At 41.1% G+C, this 20,801-nt stretch overlaps 2 protein-coding genes across 5 annotated transcripts in view; one reads left to right on the top strand and one right to left on the bottom strand.

Moving 5' to 3' along the window:
- The window catches only part of elapor1 (endosome-lysosome associated apoptosis and autophagy regulator 1), a 126,978-nt gene extending 124,936 nt beyond the window's left edge, over window positions 1-2,042 (bottom strand). The window contains exon 1 of one of the 2 annotated variants that reach the window (XM_048553234.2): window positions 1,506-2,042. In XM_048553234.2, coding sequence (XP_048409191.1) covers window positions 1,506-1,637 — 132 coding nt within the window. In that variant the 5' untranslated portion in view covers window positions 1,638-2,042. The remainder of the gene's footprint in view (window positions 1-1,505) is intronic. The other variant, XM_048553235.2, reaches the window with a different exon arrangement.
- Window positions 974-20,801, top strand: part of cfap276 (cilia and flagella associated protein 276) — a 30,990-nt gene continuing 11,162 nt past the window's right edge. The window contains exons 1-5 of one of the 3 annotated variants that reach the window (XM_059653402.1): window positions 974-1,110; window positions 3,960-4,072; window positions 5,008-5,098; window positions 12,823-13,093; window positions 19,049-19,165. In XM_059653402.1, coding sequence (XP_059509385.1) covers window positions 13,013-13,093; window positions 19,049-19,165 — 198 coding nt within the window. In that variant the 5' untranslated portion in view covers window positions 974-1,110; window positions 3,960-4,072; window positions 5,008-5,098; window positions 12,823-13,012. The remainder of the gene's footprint in view (window positions 1,111-3,959; window positions 4,073-5,007; window positions 5,099-12,822; window positions 13,094-19,048; window positions 19,166-20,801) is intronic. The other 2 variants (XM_059653403.1, XM_048553237.2) reach the window with 2 other exon arrangements.

Here is a 20,801-nt window from a genome sequence, read left to right as displayed (position 1 = left end):
TTTCCAGCAACTCCTGTTTTTGTTGCTGATTCACAGCTCTTGTCAAACATTCAAATATCTTACTCCCCTGTTACCATTTTAACATGCGTCTAAGTTCGCATCAGCTAAGTTCAAGTTTAAAAATTATATTAAATATTTAACAATTCAAGTCTCCTACATCACTGCCTGGGCAATGAAACAGGCTGATGCATCTGTCATGTAGAAAAGGCTGAAAGATAGTCAAACACTTCCAAGAATTTTACATATTATGTGCTTTGCTGTTGTTTGTAGAATTATTGCGAAGCTCATCATTGGGGCTCAGTTGGGTCAGGTGGCTGCACGGCTGTGTGTTCAATTCACCCACAGGCTGAAATTACCATAAATGGCTTTCCTTCTCAACCTCCCCCTTTGTTTGAGGCGCGGTGACCCACAGGTAAACCATCAGTATCATCTGTCTCTTTCAATAGAGACAGCAGTGCTACGGTCTGGTAGGGCGATTAGGAAGTTTGTGATCTTGTTTCAGAGGTTTTACTTCATTTTAATTAAAGGCATACTTTCTTAATTCATAGAACAGATAAGGAAACGTGTTTCTATTGCAGTTATTTTCATATTCAAGGTTAAAAATATAGATTAAATATTTGATCGAAAAACAATGTCCTGAATAGTTTGCATCAAATGAAGTTATCAACAAATATTATTAGCGACCACCCTGAAGAAAACGCTATTATTGTTTCACCATTGGAATGGGTTAGTTCGCGATCTCACATTTTTCACCTTTGCTGCTCTCTCCCTTGTAATATATATATGGTAATTTTTTTTATTTTGAAAGAAAATCGAAAATACGTTTTACGCAGGTTGATCGTGATGTCTTGGTGTAAAACCTGCAGGTTGACTGTCAGGTTATCACAGCATTTCACACACCACCTAGCGGTACACACTGTCCTGCGCCCGCGCTTCGACACAGACACGGACTTCAATAGGTGCCAACAGGAACCTTCACTGAACTCTTCAGAAGCTGACATCGACCTGCACGCCAACAGATTGATCACCAAACGGTGGTTTTACCGGCAATATTTTCAGGTCACGTTGATACAATGAGATATAACTCAAAGGAGTCGAAAGAATTTTTGTGTGAGTAACATTTTGTGGCTTTCGATTAAGAGGTAATAACAACAAACACTTCACACCTTCATTAAACAAACACTTGTCAATTTCAGGATTTGTGTAGAATACAATTGATTCGCAGTTTACAGCAACAACTCTAATTATTAAACATCCTTAATGTGCCGTGCGACAGCTGCCAAATCAAAATTAAGTATTCCATATGGACACGGTACTAAACAAGTAAAATGCCTCGTTGAAATATCTTGTGCACAACAAACTTTGCAACTTGATAATTATGCATGCTTGTCTACGTTTCGGTTCAAATAGTAAACAAAGCTAAGAAATTCTACAATTTATTTTCAATCATAACTGCATTATTACAAATACAGAATAGCTAGAATACAGTAATGAATGCACCGTACCTCTTTGCAAATTGGAAGGTTTTCTCCAGACTGGTCCTGCAGGCTTAATATTTGCTGAGGTAATAATAGAAAACCTGTTGAGAAAAACAAAACACAAAGGAACAGACGAGGAAACGAGGTATTCCCACTCATGACTCGTCAGCTTGAGAGATAAATGTTGCGGACAATAAAATTGCAAGAGGGTCTGGGGGAATAGCAGACTCTCTCTCTCTTTCTCCTTGGCTGCCACGCCGTGCCTCGGACTTGTCAAATTGCGGGCACTGTGGAACTGAACTGGTGTCGCCGGGTCACGACCGTTCGTCAATTCGCGGAAATTCGCGGAAATTGCCGAGTCACACAGACAAACAGCGCAAGTGGCAGCTGCGCTGCCTTCTCAAGACGGACGGAAAAAAACAGTTGAGGCGGTGCGTCTTTCCCATGGGCTGTCTACACCAGACAACAAATGCAGCAAAGTTCTGTCTTATCTTCGAAATAATCATGCAGCGTCTGATACCGGCGTAAAACATTGTTGCACTACATCATTCCAATCTTGCGCAATAGGAGCGGACAAGAGGGACATGACAAGTGAAAGCTCTGAATCTTTAAAATAGGAATTCGACATTCTGTCCTTTAAATAATTCACATTCTGAGCACTGAATCTAAACGGGTCATCTTCGAAATTCTATTTCGATTCCAAACAAGCAGAACGTAAAAACTAAACAACTTATAGAACGAAAGAACAGAATGGTCTCTCGTCTGGTTAGATTTAAACTGCCCCTAAAATACATGCCCTCATTGTTCAAAAATGATCACTTTAAGATGAACACACACATCACCAGTGGAATTCAGTGGCCAATAGTATGCCAGGATTTTGTCTTGTTATTTTTAGCAGCATGTCCATCAGCTACCTTGCTGAATCCATTTAGGTGTAATAATTCTTCCTTCAAATCATTGGCATTTTCAGAGGGATAATCGACATTGGAGCGGGAGTAGGCTATTTGACATCTTTATCCTGCTTCATCACTCAACTGAACAATGACCTTCTGCCTCACTATTTCCCTCAACTATCCCCAAACCCCTTAACATGTTGTTTAAGTAGAAAGCTAATCATCTCTCTGTCAGGTTGCCCCTCAGCCTCCTGCATTCCAGTTACAACAAACCCAGGTCTTTCTTAATAGCTAAAATCCCCCTATACCTGCCAACATCCTGGTAAACCTTTTCTGTTCTGACTCCAATGCATCCACATCCTTCTGGTAGTGTGGACCAGAACTGTATGCAATATTCTAAGTGTGGCCTAACTAAAGTTTAGGGTGGCATGCTGGCTCAGTGGTTAGCACTGATGCCTCACAGCACCAGGGACATGGGTTCAAGTCCAACCTCAGGCGATTGTGTGTGTGTGGAGTTTGCACATTCTCCCCGTGTCTATGTGGGTTTCCTCCAAGTGCTCCAGTTTCCTCCCACAGTCCAAAGATGTGCCGGCTAGGTGGATCGGCCATGCTAAATCGTTGATAGTGTTCAGGGATGTTTAGGCTGCAGGGGCTGGGGCTGGGTGGGATGTTCTAGGGGTCAGTGTGAACTTGTTGGGCCGAAGGGCCTGTTTCCACACTGTAGAGATTCTATGATCTCTTACTTGAATATACTCAGTGACAGAGCCCCATTCCTCTGGAGTGGAGATTGCTGAAAATTTACCATCCTCCTTCACACAGATATACAAGGTGTAGAGCTGGATGAACACGGCAGGTATGGTGTGTGAATGGGGATGCGACAGGAGGAGTATAAACAGATCACCTATGATCTTTTTGAATGGCACAGCAGGATCATGGGGAAGAATGGTCTACTTCTGCTCCTGTTTCAGACTGGCAATGGAACCAAAGACTCTGAAGACACACAGAAAACAGCTAAATATTGTTAGTGAAGGAAATTTCTATAGAAGTATGAGCTCAATAGTTGAAGTGATCTGTCTCATGTTTGTAATATATATGAAATCACTTGAGCTGTCACACACAGGAGAAGTAAGTTTTTTTTTAAATTTCAGTGTTCCGACTGAATTGACTTTATATTAGCTTCATCTGCCTTTCCTGTGGATGTAATGATTTCATCATTTTTTGTCATCTCCACCTGAAACGTCAGCTCTCCTGCTCCTGCAATGCTGCCTGCCCTGCTGTGTTCCTCCAGCTCCACACCTTGTTATCTAAATAAATGAGAATTTGTTTCTATTCCTTCAGTTACGTTTGTAGACTATTGTGTACTACAAAGTGGAAATTAACCTTAGAATGCTGCTTATTTGTATTTGCCAACAACTTTACTCCCTAATAATAAAGTTGTTAAGTTATACAGCATGATAAACAGACCCTTCAGTCCAACTAGTCTATGCCAACTATGTTCCCAAACTAAACTAGTCCCACCTGCCTTCGTTTGGCCTGTATCCGCCAAACCTTTCCTATTCATTTTTCTTTATTCTTTATTGATTCACAGGATGAGGGCTTGGCTGGGCAGGCAGCATTTATTACCCATCCCTAATTGCCCAGAGGGAAATTGGGAGCCAACCAAAATGCTGTAGGTCTGGAGTCACATGTAGGTCTGACCAGGTAAGGATGGCAGTTTCTTTCCCTAAAGGACATTACTGAACCAGATGGGGTTTCCTGACAATTGGCAATGGATTTATGATCATTAGATTCTCAATTCCAGATATTTACTGAATTCAAATTCTATATGCTGCTATGGCACTAATTTGAACACAGGTCCACAGAACTTTATCTGGGTCTCTGGATTAACAGTCCAGCAATAATATCGTTAGGCCTTCACCTCCCCTTTTATTTAAGTACTTATCCAAATGTCTTTTAAGTATTGTAAGTGTATCTGCACCCATCACTTCCTCTGGCAGTTCATTGCATACACAAGCCACTCTCCATGTAAAAAATAACTGCCTCTCATTGTCATTTTAAAAACATTTTCCTCTCACCTTAAAAACATGCCCCCTAGTTTTGAACTCCCTCACCCGAGGGAAAAGACTCTCAGTATTTGCCTTATCTTTGCCCCTCATGATTTTATAAACCTCTATAAGGCCACCGCTTAACCTCCTATGCTCCAGTGAGTAAGTTCCCAGCCTATTTTGAGAATTCAAACCCTCCATTCCCGGCAACATTCTGGTAAATCTGGGGCGGCACGATGGCTCAGTGGTTAGCACTGCAGCCTCACAGTGCCAGGGACCCGGGTTTGATTCCAGCCTCGGGCAACAGTCTGTGTGGAGTTTGCACATTCTCCCTGTGTCTGCATGGGTTTTCTCCAGGTGCTCCGGTTTCCTCCCACAGTCCAAAGATGTGCAGACTAGGTGGATTGGCCATGCTAAATTGCCCATAGTGTTCAGGGGTGTGTGGGTTATAGGGGGATGGGTCTGGGTGGGATGCTGTAAGGGGCGGTGTGGACTTGTTGGGCAGAAGGTCCTGTTTCCACACTGTAGGGAATCTAGTCTAATCTAAATCTTTTCTGGGCTTTCTCCAATTTAATAATTTCCTTATTATAGCAGCATGACCAGAATTGTACACAATACTCCAGAAGAGGCATCACCAACATCCTGTATAACGTCAACATGATGTTCCAACTCCTATACTCAAGTTAGTGTTTCTTCATTGTTCTTCTGAACTAAAAGAATAATCTCCATGAACATCAATGCTAAGCATGCAATAGTATCTTTACCACAGTAATCACACTTCATTAGTGTGGACACTGTTAGATGGATGGACTGCAGAAAAAAGAAATGATTATGAAAGTTTAACTTGAATTAAAATACTCTTCTTCCAATTTGACAAGCAATGTTGATAACTGTACACTTAGCCTCACAACAAATATTTGCTGTTTTGCCATAAGAACTCCTTTATATATTGTCTCATGTCTATACTATAAATCAACTATTACATAATTGTATAGGTTTAGTAATATACATTAAGAATATAAATTAATGACTGCATAAATATTTGTCCAAAAAACAAATTTATGGTTGAAAAACATTAGTATGTATCCATGATCAATACTAAATGAAGACTATTGTATTATAATAAAGATGATTACACCCATTGGAGCATTATGATTCTGGCCCTTGTGGGACAATGGGTGCATGTTGTATAAGCAAACATTCCAGAGATTTTAAAGTGAAATTTGATATCTTGAAGTCTTTCATAAAAGATTTTGTCAGAATTTGGAATTTGACCTTTAATTAGGCACCCTTCTCAAACCAATAAATAAGTTAAATAGAATTTATGATAATATAAAATACACATAGACTATTTCCAGGAACAAATCTAATGTATTCAAAGGCATTTTGACATGCAAATTTTATTGGCCTGAATTGTGCAATCAGAACTGAAAGCTTGGTACCCAACGTTTCTTATGTTTACAGGTTCCTGCAAATTTGTAATGGGTTTTTGAACAATCACTTACGACGACTAAAGATTCCTTTAAGTTCAGCACCCTCTGCAGGAGTTCTAGGGATTATATGAGCAGTGGATGCAACCACATGCTTCTTTAACCTGAGATAGCAGGAACTGCAGATGCTGGACAATCTGAGTTAATTTGGTGCAGAGTTGGATGAACACATCAGGCCAAGCAGCATCAGAGGAGCAGGAAGGCTTATGTTTCGGGCCTAGATCCTTCTTCAGAAAATCAGCCTTCCTGCTCCTCTGATGCTGCTTGGCCTGCTGTGTTCATTCAGCTCTGCACCTTGTTTCTTTAACCAACTGGATTGAGGCAAGTGCATGCTCAATGGGGTAGGATCATGTGGTAGCATTACAGTGATGTCATGGAGTTGCACATCACTGAGTAAAAACTACCACTGTGTGAGCAGAATTAGAATACTCTGGAAGAAACAGAACTAGAACAAACACCCTGGTGGACACACTATAATGAAAATCTCTGGAAGAAACATAGATCACAAGACCATGGACACACAAATGAAGTAGATTAATCCATGCCTAATACAGCTATAATTTAATGATTACCATGTGTCACAAGCTTTAGTATATCGAGAAAACAGAGTGTTCCTTTGAAGACTAGGCTTGAAGATAGTCCTTGACTTTGTATTCTCCTCAATTGTGTGGAAAGTACCCAATCACGTAGTGTGACATGAAAGCACATGATAAAACATGATAATAAAGTGTGAAGCTGGATGAACACAGCAGGCCAAGCAGCATCCCAGGAGTACAAAAGCTGACGTTTCGGGCCTAGACCCTTCAAAACATGATGGCAGCCAGAATTCACCTGCTAGAAATTCAATATGGTAGTGAAAATAAAAAAAAAGTAACGTGAGACCTTCTGGAGAAGAACATATTTCAAAAATATGGCAATATAACTTTTAAGACCTTTAAGCTAAAAAAAAAGACACAGTGCTGAATAGCTGCTATGAAGGAAATATTCATCGAATAGAATCTCCTCAAAGTAGCCACTAGAACAATTTAAGTTCAAAAATTGCCTTTTACAGCCAGTAATAGGGGGTGAGATCAGTAAAAGCTCACTAGCTGCTAAGGAGATAAATCTGAATTATAGACCTGAGAAAAGATGCTGATAATCAGACACCCAAAGGAGATTCAATCCATTTGAGAAAAAAGCCATAAAAGTCCATTTTCACCTGAAAAACTAAGCCACGGAGCAGTTAAGACATCTAAAAATGATTTTAAAAATTGACATCTATAGTGTTAGATCAGTTGAGACCATCTATGTAAACACAGTCCACAAATTAAGCCTTAATACTCCTGCGTTTGTATAGTTTATTACCATACTGTGTTGTACATTTATCCATTACACTATCACAAAAAGCATAACATGGTAAAAACATTGTTGTTAGGATTTAAACAATACAAAATTATTGAAGCAAAACTGTGTTGGTAAACATTTAGAAGTGAGGTCTTATTAATTAGGTAATCAAAGTTCAAGTAAATTTATATTTTTGATGTCTGCATTTTCAGTGCTCCAGTGAACAATCTAGCGTGATAGTTGAAAAATTGCAAAGTCATTGAGTACCGAAAGTCTGAATTGAAATAAAAAGCAATATCAAGAAAATCCCATGTTAATACATTACAATCAGATCCTTTGTGATGAAATTTAATTTTCAAAAATTACTTTTCAATATCCCTCAAATTCTGTGTAAACCAATTACTCTAATATCAGCGATGTATCGAAAAAGATACATGTCTTTGTAAATAATCAGTATGTCATTTTATTCCAGAAAGATGGCCAATAATTCTAAGACAGTTGTGAATAAATATGGCAAATAATTCAAGAAGAAACCTCTTTACAAAGCACATGTTAAGAATGCAAGACATCCATTTGGATCATTAGAGTGCTGAAGTGAATAGAAAAGACAACTTTCAAGGGAAGTTAACTCAGTATGTGAGGGAGAATGGGGTGTAGCAATATGTAAATAAAAGTAGCATGATGTGGGAGGAGGCATTTAAAGCATAAACAACAGAATACACCAGCTTGGTTAAAATGTCTGTTACTGTACTGTGCATAGTTTATTGACAGATTGAGGTATAAATCTTCTCTCAAACCCTGAACATTGATGTACACATATCCACTGAGTCACTACATAATAGAAACAATACGCGTTAGGATTCATACATAGCAAAATTATAAAATCAAAACCGCAAATTCTACACAATTGCACTAATTTTAACATAAATAACTATTTATTAAGTGAAGCAAACTTACATTGAAAATATTTCGACCTGCACCCAATGTTTTATTACTTTTTGAAATTCAATTAAAATGCATGCTATATATTGACTAGTAGTCACATAAAATAGTCAAGTTTTTCAAGCTCTATTTTCTGAAAAGTTGGTCTTTGTACTGTATTCACATACTTTTGATGTTAACCATGGTGGATGGAATAGCTAGAGATTCCGACTTTCCTAGATTCACTTGGATATTTGCACATTCAACAAATTAGGTAATGTCATATTAAGTGGTATGTATCAACACAAAAATAAATCAGTTAGTATTAACCCATTGAGAACTGAATTTCTGTTAATTTTCAAATGGCACTGCTGCTAAAATATAGGTACTTCTTGCAACTATGAGTTGATAAAATTGATGGTGTTAAGTCAATCATTTTGAAATATTTCTGTGTAGGGTACAGAGTGCAACATTGGCATTATCAGTAACCTTCTGTTGTAAAGTCTGTAGCCTAAACTCAGCCACGCAACTGAAGCAGTACTATCGCTGTGTATATTTTTAACATAAAGGGATAAAAATAAATAACTCAGATGAGAAGAAATAGAGAAAGAAGTTATAGAAAATATCTAATTCAGAATGCTTGAAACATTGCAGACGAAGATGCAACAGTGTAAGATGAACAGAAATTGGACCCCACAAAACCTCTGAGTTCCTCTATGGACCCTGAAAGGTTCTTATTTTCCACTTTGAAAATTTAGAATGATGTTGGAAATGCAGCATGCCACTAATAAAAGATAGATTGATGTTTATAGCTGAGAGCCATTTGTTAAATTGCTTTAAGTTCCACTGAAATACCAGTACAGCCATTGTTTCAGATGCTGGCAGAACTGCTGTGAATCTGTGGGACATTTTGTTTCCTCATGCATTTTCTTCAGCAGTATAAGTCTTTCCAATTACACCATGCTACTCCATACCTTCTAGGCACTATACTGATACATTGAACTTACACTTGTTTAAAATAAGTTAGTTCAATTTAAAAGCTCACTCACTGTTTTTGCCTTGTCAAGAAACCTGATTCAAAAGCAAACCATTTCCAACAGCCAAATCCAATAAGCATCGGTAAAATTAATTAATACTTCGCTTGCATAAAAGAATTATTCCTGCCACTTCCCACCTGGAGATATTTCTGCATTCTTTAGGTTAATCATGTCAGTATGTATATTAACTTGACACCGCACATATGTCCCATGAAATATTCTTCATATATCCCAGAAATAAGGTTGCTAATCTTTTGAATCAAACTATTTTGTTCGAAAATCCATTTAAATAGTTTTAAAATAAAGTGCCATGACCTTCTTTTATTTCCATGAAAACTGTGGTGACAAAACTGAAGCATTTTATTGATAACATATCCTTGTAATGGTTTTCTGTCCCTGTATGCATGAGATTAAAAAGACAACTTCACAATAGAAGATGGGTAGGTTATTTTAATATGAAATAGCACCAGAACTGATATTATGAAGAAGGAAGTATTTTGGATCCAGGCACTGACGATCTTGCATGCACCCAAACGAGAGGTCTGAGAATTGATGGAAATTGAATTTCAAGCCTCATCTGAATAACTGCCAGAGAACTCCACCGGCAGCTCATTTTAAGGAGGATGTCTATTTTGAGCAGTTTGCACCACTGGAGCTGCTTCTCATGCATGTTCTGCATGAAGGGATTGATGAAATTCCCCAGAAGCAGACATTCACAAACAATGAACCAGTTAATGCTAAGATAATTCTCCATTTTGCAAACATAATGCACACTGGTGTGGTTCACCACCAGTTTCACAATGTACTAATTCTCTTCTTCATGTTAGGCTATGTCCTGAAGTTGGGAGTTTTAAGCACATTTAACTATTAAACTGAGAAAGATTGCCTAATTTACCGATAAGTTTTGAAAAATAGGTAATACAAATTGTCAACAAGCACTGAGATAGTAGGAGCTACAGATGCTGGAGAATCTGAGATAACAAGGTGTAGAGTTGGATGAACACAGCAGGCCAAGCAGCATTAGAGGAGCAGGATAACTGATATTTCGGGTCGAGCCCCTTCTTCAGAAATGGGGGAGGGGAAGGGGATTCTGAAATAAATAGGGAGAGAGGGGGAGGCAGATAAAAGGTGGATAGAGGAGAAGATAGTTGGGGAGGAGACAGACAGGTCAAAGAGGTCGGGTTGGAGCCAGTAAAGGTGAGTGCCTGTGGGGAGTTAGGGAGGGAACAGGTCAAGGAGGCGGGATGAGGTTGGTAGGTGGGAGCTGGGGGTGGGGCTTGAGGTGGGAGGAGTTAATAGGTGGGAGGAAAGACAGGTTAGGGAGGCGGGGACGTGCTGGGTTGGTTTTGGGATGCAGTCGAGGGAGGGGAGATTTTGAAGCTTGTTCAGTCCTCACTGATATCATTGGGCTGCAAGGTTCCTAATCACTGAAGGCTTGGGAGGCTTTGGGACTGCATTGTGGAGCACCTACACTTGGTTTGCGACAAACAACTGCACCTCCCAGTCACGAACCATTTCAACTCCCCCCCCCGCTCCTTGGATGACATATGTCCATTCTGTGCCTCCTGCAGTGTGGCAACAATGTCACCAGAGGGTTGCAGGAACAGCAACTCATATTTCACTTGGGAATCCTAGAGCCTAATGGTATCAATGTGGACTTCACAAGCTTCAAAATCTCCCCTCCCCCTACCGCATCCCAGACCAGCCCAGCTCATCCCATTTCCCTAACCTGTCCTTCCTCTCACCTATCCCCTCCTCCCACCTCCAGCCCCATTCCAATCTCCTACCTACCAGCCTCATCCCTCTTCTTGACCTGTCCGTTGTCCCTGGACTGACCTATCTCCTCCCTAACTCCCCACCTACACTCACCTTTACTGGCTCCAACCCACCTCTTTGACCAGTCTCTCTCCTCCCCACCTATCTTCTCCTCTAATGACCTTTTATCTGCCTCCCCCTCTCTCCCTATTTATTTCAGAATCCCCTTCCCCTCCCACTTTTCTGAAGAAGGGTCTAGACTCGAAACGTCAGCTTTCCTGCTCCTCTGATGCTGCTCGGCCCGCTGTGTTCATCCAGCTCTACACCTTGTTATGTCTGTTTTAAGCATTAGACATTTTGCGGTGAGAAATAGAGGAGGCAAAAGCCATGATATCATTGAGGCGAAAAGCAGATAAACACTGTAAGCGGAGGTAGATATGAGGACAGAACAGTATTTGCTGTGTCAGAGATAATGGGAACTGCAGATGCTGGAGAATTCCAAGATAATAAAATGTGAGGCTGGATGAACACAGCAGGCCAAGCAGCATCTCAGGAGCACAAAAGCTGACGTTTCGGGCCTAGACCCTTCATCAGAGAGGGGGATGGGAAGAGGGAACTGGAATAAATAGGGAGAGAGGGGGAGGCGGACTGAAGATGGAGAGTAAAGAAGATAGGTGGAGAGAGTATAGGTGGGGAGGTAGGGAGGGGATAGGTCAGTCTAGGGAAGACGGACAGGTCAAGGAGGTGGGATGAGGTTAGTAGGTAGATGGGGGTGCGGCTTGGGGTGGGAGGAAGGGATGGGTGAGAGGAAGAACCAGTTAGGGAGGCAGAGACAGGTTGGACTGGTTTTGGGATGCAGTGGGTGGGGGGGAAGAGCTGGGCTGGTTGTGTGGTGCAGTGGGGGGAGGGGACGAACTGGGCTGGTTTAGGGATGCAGTTGGGGAAGGGGAGATTTTGAAACTGGTGAAGTCCACATTGATACCATTAGGCTGCAGGCTTCCCAGGCGGAATATGAGTTGCTGTTCCTGCAACCTTCGGGTGGCATCATTGTGGCACTGCAGGAGGCCCATGATGGACATGTCATCTAAAGAATGGGAGGGGGAGTGGAAATGGTTTGCGACTGGGAGGTGCAGTTGTTTGTTGCGAACTGAGCGGAGGTGTTCTGCAAAGCGGTCTCCAAGCCTCCGCTTGGTTTCCCCAATGTAGAGGAAGCCACACCGGGTACAGTGGTTGCAGTATATCACATTGGCAGATGTGCAGGTGAACCTCTGCTTAATGTGGAATGTCATCTTGGGGCCTGGGATAGGGGTGAGGGAGGAGGTGTGGGGGCAAGTGTAGCATTTCCTGTGGTTGCAGGGTAAGGTGCTGGGTGTGGTGGGGTTGGAGGGCAGTGTGAAGCGAACAAGGGAGTCACGGAGAGAGTGGTCTCTCCGGAAAGCAGACAAGGGTGGGGATGGAAAAATGTCTTGGGTGGTGGGGTCGGATTGTAAATGGCGGAAGTGTCGGAGGATGATGCGTTGTATCCGGAGGTTGGTAGGGTGGTGTGTGAGAACAAGGGGGATCCTCTTTGGGCGGTTGTGGCGGGGCCGGGGTGTGAGGGATGTGTTGCGGCAAATACGGGAGACGCGGTCAAGGGCGTTCTCGATCACCGTGGGGGGAAAGTTGCGGTCCTTGAAGAACTTGGACATCTGGGATGTGCGGGAGTGGAATGTCTTATCGTGGGAGCAGATGCGGCGGAGGCGGAGGAATTGGGAATAGGGGATGGAATTTTTGCAGGAGGGTGGGTGGGAGGATTTGCTGTGTGATTGATAAGGCACAAACTCTATTCTTTTACAGTGGTATTCTCTGATTCTTTGTTGTCCCAAATTATAAACATACAGATAGAAATTCCTCGCAGCGTTCACTAGAAGGCAGCAGAGACAACACCAGCGTGGTAACCATAGAGATTCTGAAACATATCACCTGGCAACGCATTGTACCTCTATAAACAAATCTCGACGCAACTGCGCGAACTCGGGGAGATTTTTGCCCTTAGAACCCAGCCGAAGCGGCCACCTCGCTGAAAAAAAAATGCCTGAAACCAGAAACCCATTCCCTTTTCCAAGATATGAAAATGATGATGATTTCAGAGGTCAGAGAAAGGATACACAGGTATTGCAACAACATGGACGTTTACATGATTAACTCGCACGTTGCAAATGTGCTCCTTACACCTTATTTCGGATTTCTCAGTTTTCTGATTTAATTGCTGCATTTTACTAATTCCGATAAAATAACGTAAGCATTTTATCAACTGTTTGTGTTTTTGATTTTTAGCACGAAATGGGGTGGCTACAGTACACACACTTCTAAAAGTGCGACGCATTTCGTTTTATTTTATCTGGAGGTCCCCACAAGGTTGCAGTCTATTGATATTTGCCAGTTTATTAACTTCAGTAATGTCCGGCAGTGTGCCAAATAAAAGAAAAAGACTTCACGCGGAAAGTAAATGCAGAGACCTAATATTTTAAATCAGTTTACGGCTGGAAATCTGATAAACAAAAAAGGCAAATCTTTTGTAATTGATGTCCATGAAACATGCAGTTTATTGCCGTTGCTTTGTTTTTCAAAATGCCGTGAACAGTTCCCGAGCATCAAAGTTGAACTCAAGATTAACATTTCAAGGAAAAATGCTTCCGTAACTATCCCAGGATATATCAGCAGTGATTTAATGGTTGATACTCATTCTTATGAATCAACAGGTTCTGGAGACCGTTGCAGGATTTTACGACTGCCAATGCTGGCACTGTATTCTGTTAGGGAACTGAAGAAATGCTGCCTCTTGGCGAGACAATAAATGATGGTTCCAACTGACTGCTCAGCTGGATGCAAAAGATTCCAAAGTACGATTTTGAAGAGAAGGGGATTTATTCGGGTGTTATGGCTAATATTTATTCCTCAATCGAAAACTAATTATCTTGTCATTAACACACAGCTGTAGAGGGAGTTAATTGGCTGCTTCATTTCCTACTTTACAACAGCAACTACATTTAGAAAGTTCTTCATTCGCTGAAAGATTCATTGAGATGCCTGGTAACTGTAAAACGTGTTGTATAAATGTGAATCCTTTTATTTCTAATGGTTTCAGCCAATTTAATTCAGTTTGGTGACAACAGTCTCTGCTGCATATTCATGCCAACTATATTGCATAAATTGGTGTTTCCTTTCAAAATTTGATTTCTTGTGTACCAATTCTGAAGATGTAAGATAAAAATCTTCAACTTCATGTCTCATTCTCAATTTTATTCCTATGTTTGTTTGATATCACTTCTATTATTTTTTCTTGATTTTTGCTTTTAAAAAAGTTTGCCTTCACTCAATGAAGGAAATCTAGCAATGATTCCTTCATTTTGATCTGGGGAACTACATTTTAATTAAGCCGTGATGGAGTTATGTCATAAAAATAATGTTTTTTATTGTGCCAACTAATGGGGTTAATTAAAGGGGAGCCACTCCTCATCTATTTATGATTACCTCTTTTGCTTCTAAACTCCAATGAACACATGCCCAACTTGCCTGAATTTTTCCCATAACTGCTTCATCACAGGAATCTGTCAAATGAACTTCCTCCAACCTGCTTTAAACGCTGTTACTGTATCCTTTCTCAAGTAAAAGGACGAAAATATACCAAATACTGCAGATGTGGTCTCACACACATTCAATGCAGTTGTCACAAAAGCTCCTCACTTTTATATTCTATTCTCCTTGCAATAAAAAAAATTCACTTGCCTTCTAAATAACTTACCGTCACTGCATTCTAACCTTTTTGGAATTCAAACAAAAAGTCATACAGATCTCTCTGTACCACAGAGTTTTGTTGTCTTTCACTATTTAAATAATATACTAATTTTCTGTTCTTATTTTTATATTTTGTTCTATATCTGCCAATTATATTTTATCATTCATTTTATCTAACCAAATCCACTTGTAGATTCTTCATTTCCTCCACGCAATTTACTTTCCCACCCATCTTTGTGTCATCAGCAAAGTTAGCAATCTGATGTTAGAGTCATTCTTCGAAATCTTTTTTATAGGCAATAAATATTTGAGGGGCTAGCACTGATTCATATGGCACTCCATTAGCTACAGCCTTCCAACCCCAAAATGATGCATTTACCTTTACCCTCTGCTTCCAAGTAGTCAATCAAACCTAAGGCTTTGGAGTAGATCTGTAGCTCGGGTTGTGGGTGTTAAGGTTGGTTGGCTTGCCGAGTTGTTTTGTTGTTTCGCCGACGTTTCGTTACCATGCTGGGTAACATCCTCAGTGCAGTCTCTGATGAAGCGTCGGTGTGTTTTCCTGCCTGGATTCTAAACCCTGGGGTCCGTTGCAATAGATTGCCTCATGTCCGGGTTTCCTCCGTAGTAGAATGTATATGGGGTTGAGTTCAATGTGTTTATTAATAACCTGCTTCATGGAGTGCCACGCTTCCAGGAATTCTAATGCTTGTCTGTGCCTAGCCTGTCCCAGGATCTTGGTGTTGTCCCAGTCAAAGTCGTGGTTCTCCTTGTCCATGTGGATTGAGATGAGTGAGTATTGGTCGTGTCTTTTTGTAGCCAGTTGGTGTTCTTGTACTCTTGTTGTTAGTTTCCTTCCTGTTTGTCCGATGTAGTGTTTCTCGCAGTCTCTGCAGCAGATTTTTTAGATGACATTGGATGTCATGGTAGAGCGCAAGACAAATGGGGAACTGCAAACAAAAGTACAACGTAAAGACACACACAGAGAGCAGGTATTGAATTTCAATAGTAACCATCCCAGCACACACAAATGAAGCTGCGTGTGAATGCTATTTAAAAGGGCAACAACACACTGCAGCAACATGGAAATACGCCAAGAGGAGGAGAAAAACCTCTTCCAAGTGTTCAAGGATCATGGATATCCAAAGAACTGGGTCAGGAGATGCCTACAGGAACAGCATCAGAAAGATTCTACACACCCCGACACATTCATCACACTATCCTATATCAGGAACACGTCAGATCTCACCACAAGACACAAACCTACATCAACCCTATGACAAGTGCTCACCTGAACTAAAGACCCACTCCCCGCCATAGACAGAACCAATGTCATCTACAAGATCCCCTGCAGAGACTGCGAGAAACACTACATCAAACAATCAGGAAGGAAACTAACAACAAGAGCACATGAGCACCAACTGGCTACAAAAAGACACGACAAATACTCACTCATCTCAATCCACATAGACAAGGAGAACCACGACTTTGACTGGGACAACACCAAGATCCTGGGACAGGCTAGGCAGAGACAGGCACGAGAATTCCTGGAAGCGTGGCACTCCACGAAGCAGGCTATTAATAAACACATTGAAATCGACCCCATATACATTCCACTCCGGAGGAAACCCGAATGTGAGGCAATCCATCGCAACAGACCCCAGATTTTAAAAACCAGGCGAGAAAACACACCGACTCTTCTTCAGAGGCTGCACTGAGGACCCAGCACGGTAACAAAATATCTGTGGAACAACAAAACAACTTGGCGAGCCAACCAACCTCAACAGTCAATCAAACCTCGACTAAACTAATATATTCCCCTGTACATCATGGGCTTCTATTTTGTGCAGTAATTTTTGAAAATCTAGCACACCCCATCAACAGGTTCCCTTTTATCCATATTATTGCTACATGCTCAAATAACTTGGGGCAGCACAGTGGCTCAGTGGTTAGCACTGCAATGCCACAGACCCGCATTTAATTCCAGCCTCGGGCAACTGTCTGTGTGGAGTTTGCATGTTCTCCCTGTATCTGTGTGGGTTTCCTTCGAGTGCTCCGGTTTCCACCCACAGTCCAAAGATGTGCAGGCTAGGTGGATTGACCATGCTACATTGTCCATAGTGCCCAGGGATATCTAGTTAGGTGGGTTAGACATTGGGAAATGCAGGGGTAGGGGACTGGGTCTGGGTGGGATGCTCTTCAGAGGTCCAGTGTGGACTAGTTGGGCCAAATCGCCTGTTTTCACACTGTAGGGGTTCCATGAACTCAAATTGTCAAACATGTTGGCTTGCTTAATTGCATTAAGATTTTCTGAGCCACCTGATTTGCCCTTTAATACACATCTTCCATTCATTTAAGAGATAATGGGAACTGCAGATGCTGGAGATTCCAAGATAATAAAATGTGAGGCTGGATGAACACAGCAGGCCAAGCAGCATCTCAGGAGCACAAAAGCTGACGTTTCGGGCCTAGACCCTTCATCAGAGAGCTCTGAAGGGTCTAGGCCCGAAACGTCAGCTTTTGTGCTCCTGAGATGCTGCTTGGCCTGCTGTGTTCATCCAGCCTCACATTTTATTATCTCCCATTCATTTAAGACTGATTCCAAAAAGCTAAGCTATGTATTTTCTGGTCATCATTCTTCTATTCAACAATTCCGAACTTACTGTAAAATATCAGGTCTGTGCAAAATTGGAATATCATTTGTATGTCTAGGAACCTCTTGTAATCTCTTTAATTCTAGTCAGCAAAGAAGATCAAACATTTTATCAGAAGGATATCCCATCTGTTGCCTTGTAGCCTGTCGCGTGTCTTGCTTTGTACTTTATCAATACTATAATGATCAGTACTTCCCTGAACTTCTGTTTTCCCATGCTTCATCCTACCAATTTTCCTCTTGCTTACAGATCAGAATATGCAACTGTAGTATGATTCCTTTTTAATGGTGATGCTTCCCAATAATTTAATCGGACAACATATTGTGCTGTTTCTCACATTAAAACAAAACTGTGTATCCTAAAATAGTGCTACTGAGTTGGGAGTACAGTACAAATTTCAGCTACACAATCCTGACCTGGGGAGATGTGTACCACAAATTTAGATCTGGGACATTTTTGCAACTGTTTAAAAAAAAGCAATATGGGACAAAAAAGCATTCTAGTTTTCACCCCATATATCCTTCACACCCACACGATCTCCATGTTCCATCCATGTAAACTTATGTGGTGTGGTGCCCTTCAACATGTGCCCTCACACCCCCAATGGCAACCTATGCATGCATGCCAACTGCCATTGCCCTGCATAGACCAATATCATCCTTGCCCCATCTACCAATCTATATCCTCAAAGCCTCCATGCCACCTTGCACAGTATATGCTTTTGAATACAAATACCTCCATTTTCTCAAGGTGAGAAATACAGGTGGGTGGTAATTATGTTGTTGTGGTTCACAGAGTCAGCTACATGTTAAAGCATAGCTACCTTCAATCAGATCCCACTTTCAGTAGTACGATGTCCAAAATGCACTTTGTGCACTCCAGACCTTGTTTGAACCTACTGGAATTAGGGCACCTTTTTGGAATAGAATGAAATATAATATCAAAAATCATACAAAGAAGGTTCTGGCATTATTTTAGACCTCTCATAAATAAACATAGACAAAAAATATGAATCGGGTTCAGAAGCAAGTCATTCAGCCCCTCAAGTCTGCTCTACTTTTCAAGAAGATCAGATTTTAATGTCAAATCTGCATTCCCAACTCTCCCTGATAACCACTCAATTACTCTCTTAACAAGAATCAATCTACCACTGCCTTAAATGTATTCAAGGAAAGTATTTTAAATCTTGAAATTATTTTAACTATTTATTCAGAATGAATACAGTCACCCACACAGTCTCATCATTTCAGTTTAAATTGTTCATGGAGGATTATGGGATGCATTTTAAAGTAGAAATGCAGTTTATTTTATGCAATAGGATCAGTGTTGAGTCTGTCATGCCAGACAAGTGTAAATGTGTTATCAGATTTATTGATGAAAATACAATTCATTTCAATTTTTTTTAACACTTTGGTTAATTAACTGACTTCTGGTTGAGAATTGGTTAAGCTGCCAACAATCATTTTACTTATAAAATTTAGGTTTTGCAGGAGGCATTTTACTTGACAGGAGGCATTTAATACAAATAAATTGAGCTGGATTCAAACCCTTTCCTAATTCAGGAAGGAGAGTGCCTCCAGTCACCTGAAAGAAAACCCCATGCTTTTCTAAATCAGCAAACATAATGAAGGATAATGACCTGACCTTCCTTTGGTCTTGCATTCTCATTTTCATGCAGGTTCCTCAGAATCTCAAACCAACTCATTTAGCACAACAGGAGGATCCATGGAATCGACTCAATGCAGCAGTGACTGTGGCAAGTGCAAGCAAAGGAATTTTCCTCTGTAATCCCAAGGTATAAGATTATGGAATACATAAAATATACAGTAGTGTAACAAAAACAGCCATGCAGCATGACATAGTGGGAATGTGCATTAGTAATCCAGAGTTCTGGGCTAATGTTTTGGAGAGATAGGTCCAGATGGCAGAAAGTAAAATTTCAAATCAACAAAATCTGAAATTAAAAGCTGGTTTATTGGAAAACATGTAATGATTGCTGTAAAAACCAAGATGCTTTATTAATGTCATAAGCACACTTTCTTCCTATGTGGAGAGAAATCCGCCATCCTTATCTGGTCTGGCCTGTGTGTGACTCCAGATTCATAAATGTGTGTCACTCTTAACTACCCTTTGAAATGGCCAACTGAAACTATTAGTTCAAGAGCAACTAGTGATGAGCAACAAATGCTGGTCTTGCCAACAATACTCACATCCCACACAAGAATAAAGAAAAACAGATGATTCTGTTTTTGTCAGTAATTTGCTGCCATCTGTAATGTGAAATTCTAAAATCTTATCTGAGCTCTTGTTCATAACCCCAACGTAAATTCAGCCCATTGAAGGTTATCCACTTAGTATCCTCTATGGGAAGCTAGGGATGAGATTGCAGAGCCTTTGGCCTTGATCTTTATGTTGTCATTGTCTACAGGAACAGTGCCAGAAGACTGGAGGATAGCAAATGTTGACCCCTTGTTCAAGAAGGGGAGTAGAGACAACCCTGGTAATTATACACCAGTGAGCCTTACTTCAGTTGTGGGTAAAATGTTGGAAAGTATGATAAGAGATAGGATTTATAATCATCTAAAAAGGAATAATTTGATTAGGGATAGGCAACATGGTTTTGTGAAGGGTAGGTCGTGCCTCACAAACCATATTGAGTTCTTTGAGAAAGTGACCAAACAGGTGGATGAGGGTAAAGCGGTTGATGTGGTGTATATGGAATTCAGTAAAGCATTTGATAAGGTTCTCCACGGTATGCTATTGCAGAAAATATGGAGGCCTGGGATTGAGGGTGGTTTAGCGGTTTGGATCGGAAGTTGGCTAGCTGTAAGAAGACAGAGGGTGGTGGTTGATGGGAAATGTTCATCCTGGAGTTCAGCTACTAGTGGAGTACCGCAAGGATCTGTTTTGGGGCCACTGCTGTTTGTCATTTTTATAAATGACCTGGATGAGGGCGTAGAAGGATGGGTTAGTAAATTTGCAGATGACACTAAAGTCGGTGGAGAGGATGTTGCAGATTACAGAGGGACATAGATAAGCTGCAGAGCTGGGCTGAGAGGTGACAAACGGAGATTAATGCGGAAAAGTGTGAGGTGATTCACTTTGGAAGGAGTAACAGGAATACAGAGTACTGGGCTGATGGTAAGATTCTTGGTAGTGTGGATGAGCAGAGAGATCTCGGTGTCCATGTGTATAGATCCCTGAAAGTTGCCACCCAGGTTGATAGGGTTCTTAAGAAGGCGTATGATGTGTTATGTTTTATTGGTAGAGGGATTGAGTTTCGGACCCATGAGGTCATGTTGCAGCTGTACAAAACTCTGGCATGGCCGCACTTGGAGTATTGCGTATAGTGCTGGTTGCCGCATTATAGGAAGGATGTGGAAGCAATGGAAAGGGTGCAGAGGAGATTTACCAAGATGTTGCCTGATATG

Source organism: Stegostoma tigrinum, chromosome 21, assembly GCF_030684315.1.
Source record: "Stegostoma tigrinum isolate sSteTig4 chromosome 21, sSteTig4.hap1, whole genome shotgun sequence".
In the NCBI taxonomy this organism is placed as follows: Eukaryota; Metazoa; Chordata; class Chondrichthyes; order Orectolobiformes; family Stegostomatidae; genus Stegostoma; species Stegostoma tigrinum.
This window is presented reverse-complemented; position numbering and strand designations above follow the sequence as displayed.